General features: G+C 34.7%; 1 protein-coding gene across 1 annotated transcript in view; it reads right to left on the bottom strand.

The window, feature by feature from the left end:
* LOC107592051 (ephrin type-A receptor 7) overlaps nt 1-1661 on the bottom strand; it is a 14382-nt gene extending 12721 nt beyond the window's left edge. Inside the window, exon 1 of the mRNA XM_016281408.1 lies at nt 1583-1661. Within this exon, the coding sequence (XP_016136894.1) occupies nt 1583-1661 (79 nt within the window). The remainder of the gene's footprint in view (nt 1-1582) is intronic.
* Nucleotides 1662-4588: the final 2927 nt, after the last annotated feature.

Here is a 4588-nt window from a genome sequence, read left to right as displayed (position 1 = left end):
AGCGCACAATATAGGCACGTGCTATGAGTGACGCAGACAGTACACACAAACACGAACACATGCTGAAATGAGTGCTGTGCCTGCCTGTGATGAGGAGATTGTGAATAAAGAATGAATATTAGTCTAATTTAAAATAAAAATTTGCATTTGAATGTTAGGTGAGAAACTGTAGTTTCTGTTACTAACTGAGACTTGTCATGGCACTTGCATACTGTTGTTCTCTCTTTGGTCTGATTGCTTCTATTGTTCTCATTTGTAAGTTGCTTTGGATAAAAGCATCTGCTAAATGATTAAATGTATATGTAAATGTTAGGTGTGTATCAGGGAGCGTCATCAGTGGCGCGTGAGATGCGGTGAGTGACGTGAGTGACGTTGTTGCATTTTAATGTTTTGTTAGTCTAGCCCACGAGATGCGCCGCTGCTGTGTTATTCATTCAAAATATTAGAGAAATATAGAAGCTCAATGCGGAGAAGATCTTGATTAGGTTAAAACCGAAACCAAGCCATTCACACAGAACGCATATTCAGCGCATTTTCTAGACGGACAAATACGACTGCTGCACTCGCGTCTCACACAAGAGATGTATAGAAAGCCATGCAAAGTTAAAACAATTTAAACGTTTAGAAAACACGTCACGAATTTGAGGAGGTTTATTCCTTTTCACGCCGTCTCATGTTTTTAAATGCAATCTGTGTGAATGGCGCTTCGGTTCTTTGGATTAAGCAATGCGTAAATACATGATGCTATTTTGTTCATAATTGTTTATGCTATTTACAAAATTATATTAGATTTTTATGAGTTAATTTAGACGTAATGCACGTTTTTTTGTATAGAGTTACTTCCTTGCATTGACAATTTAAATGCACTGCATTATTTTGCTCATTGCACCCTCCTGTGGCCTCGGGAGACAAGCCAAAAGTTTCCTTAAGACTTATTTAATCTGCATATAAAACATTAGAAATTAGATATTTAATTTTTATTTTGGGTTTGATTGTTAAAACAAAAAATATTTGTCGTTTGTCAATAAATTGGGATAATTAAAAAATACAGTGGTTAAATTAAATTTTTTTTATTGCTCTTTGTTTTAAAAAAGGTTATAAAAAATGTCAATAATTATCGATACCGAACAATATGAAACATTATATTGCTGATACATTTTTTAGCTATATCGCCCAGCCCTAACTACACTTTTTACATGCTGTTTTTCACCTACTATAAACTGCAAGACTATTTCATGTCCTGAATGTAAGAGACTGAGTTAGATGGGCGAGTGCGAATGTGTCTCCTGTCGTTCTGATTAAGAGATGATTAACGACAACAGAACAGCTGAGAGCTGCCACTCAAAATCCCCCAGCGAGGACTGACAGCTCCATCACATCAAAAACAAGCATCGGACAAATAAGACTCTCATACATCAACCAAGAACCAAAACAAACCTTATTTTTCATGTAATGCTTGCTTTTCTTTCTTCACATGCAGTAGCACATGCTAACAAAAACACTCACACAGTTTCCATCACGCCGTCTTTACATCATGATTCAAAATTACAGTGTAATTTGTGGTGCTGATCAAAGACAGTACTTGTCCTCTTCATGTGTCTGACAAAGGGATGAGGGTTATTGTCATTCAGGCTGTTCTTTCGGCCTGCTACTCCAGACATCCCACGAGACACTGGCATGGAATAAAACTAAGATATCTCAGTAAAAATCCTTTGATCTCAGACAAAGTGACAGCTACACTGCTCATTAAAGATCACGGACAACTGTACTGTGACATGCTGTGTGAGACGGCTGACAGTTTTATGACTACACTGTGTACAGACGATTCAATCATGACCAGATGTGTGACATCTTTTTCATTCTATCTTTGGCCTTTATGCCACTTTTGTTGACAGGTGTTGTGTAGAGATGACAGGAAATGATGGCGAATGGAGGGAAATGACAAAAAACAAACCTGAACTCACATTAGACACATAACCAGCACAATTCAGCGTGTATGTGGTAACACAGGCTACGGCAAGGTAAGAAAATATGAATGGAGGATTTTTCAACACTCAATAAGGCAGTTTTAGGAAAGGAAATCACACTTTTAAACAAAAAGAGCTAGTTATCAAGTTGTGTGTGTGTGTGTGTGTGTAGTATATGCATTCACAATAGCTTTAAGAATAGCTTTATGAACAATTATTATTTATATTATATATATTATATTTTGTATAATAGTGTTAAACTTTCATATCTTTTTTCAAAAATTATGATTTAAAAACAAACAAATTAAAACTACAGAAATCTACATAATACACAATACATAATAAGACTACAAATTATATCAGCATTACAATTTAAATAAAAAAAACCCCTGAAGTTTCAATTACAGAATTTTGTAGTATTTTGTGTTTTTTAAACAGGGTTCTAGTGACTAGATTAGGAATTTAAAAAAGGTCACACCAGTACTTAGTTACAGTAATTTATAGCCAATGAAAAATAAAATAAAATTAAATACAATTAAATTCCAGGAATAGAAATCCTACTTCACAAGTTTGTGTAAACGTGATGTACAATTGTACAAATGCTGGAGAACATGATCATCAGGTGAGATGCTCTTGGCTCCATTGAAGCATAAAACGCTTTCTGGAGTTCACAAGGTCAAATCCGCATATATTATTGGTAGCCTAGAAATTTCCTTAAACTTTCCCAGATTTTTTTTTTTACATGGTCTCACACTTCTGGACCCCACAACAAGTTATGTGTGGAGAAAAAACTAGCAAAAAAAACCCTAATTCACTAATAAATGGATGTATAATCTCAAGAGGGATGAGAGGCACAACATAACAGTTTGTGGGTTATACTGGGTGTAAGAGAAGCTTCTCTCCCTCTCCATTTCTACTCCAGGCTGTTGTTTCTTACCCACCATAATGAATAATGTATAAAGAGCTCCAAACTGCTGCTCTGCCTCCCACTCCAACTCCAAAAAATGCACTTACAAACATAGTTAACACCACCCTGCACAACACACACACACACACACACACAGATACACTCACAACTGATTGCTGGCAGTCTGACCCCATCCAAGTGGGAGGAAATGAGAAAGGAGATGAATTGCTTTGAGTGTAACTCCATCACTGCAGGCACCAAACTGAAGGTTACAATGTTCTGAATCGGACAGCGATATTGAACTGACCTCTGTAAGACAGGTTAGGGTGTTACGCTACAGGTTAACCTTTCAAACACACACAAACACACTTACATATGCATTCACAGCATACACAAACACTCTATTAGGTAAATGCGAACATGTCATCTTTAAACCCCGATCAATGCACTACAAAAAAGGTTTTCATATATTTGCCACAGTGTTGTTACTGTTAACTGAAACAAAAAAATTGCTAATTGAAATAAAGTTGAAATAAAAATATAAAATAAATATAAATACAAATATTAAATAAAACATTGCCTTGGCAAATAGCTAATAAAATTTAAGTTGAAGTACTAAAACTATATATAAAATCACCGCCAATGAGTTTATGGAAATTGCATTTTAAACATTTCTGGATTAATTTTGCTGATTCATTTGTTTTGCTAAGACTTAAAATCTAGCATTTTATGCATGCTAAATGCACAAAATTACAAAAATTAATTTATGGATTTTAGATTTTTCAATTCAATTTTCTAATTTATCAGTTCTATGCATAACTGATATTTAAATATTATTTTTAAATACTTTGCACTTGTTTCTATGTCTAACTTAATCTTAAAAGCAAAATTGTTGGTATAAATAAAACATAGAAATATAAAAAATTGTTAATTTAATAAATAATTAAATAATTTTAATAAGTATTTAAAAACATATTAATTGTTTAAAATTAAAATGAAAACTGAAAATATAAAAATAAAAACGAATTCAAAAAAAATATATATAGATATATATATATATATATATATACATATATACACAGTATATATACTATAAAAGTACATAAAACTAAAATAACACTGACTTGCCAATGGAAAACCCACATTAATTTGATATTCAACATTCTGATAAAGAAAATCATCTTTGCAGCATGCCAGTGGTCACAAGAGTAAAGGAGGAACTGGATTTCTTGAGCAGTCTGTATTGCCCTCTAGACAGAGCCAACATGGCTTTTTTTGCAGTGGCAGAGCCACAGATTCTTTCAGCAGGGGCGTTTTGGAAACTCCGTTTGGCACAGAGCAGTGTGCTATCAGAGCGTGCAGGCAAGCACACGTCACTCCCTCAGGAAATCTTTCTGTGAATAAATGCGTAAGTCTCTCTCTCATCCTCAGTCGTCTCATTATTGTCTGGAGAATTCCTTCTATTGGCTCTGCAGTCTTTGGCTCGCGCCACTGCAGCGACTACATCCGGCTAATCGTGGTGCTTCTGTTAAATACTTACAGTATCATCCACTTAAAGGACAGTTGTGTGTGAAAGAGTAGAACGGGTGCAAATAACAAAACAAAAAAAAGATTCAGAGTGTGTTTTCTTTCAATACAGCCAGTTAGCAATGTTTTTGACAACTGGCAGTGAAACACTGCTGACTGTAGAGAGAGAAATACAGGGTTGCAATAG

The sequence above is a fragment of the Sinocyclocheilus grahami genome, unplaced genomic scaffold, assembly GCF_001515645.1.
Source record: "Sinocyclocheilus grahami isolate Dianchi unplaced genomic scaffold, SAMN03320097.WGS_v1.1 scaffold149.1, whole genome shotgun sequence".
In the NCBI taxonomy this organism is placed as follows: domain Eukaryota; kingdom Metazoa; phylum Chordata; class Actinopteri; order Cypriniformes; family Cyprinidae; genus Sinocyclocheilus; species Sinocyclocheilus grahami.
This window is presented reverse-complemented; position numbering and strand designations above follow the sequence as displayed.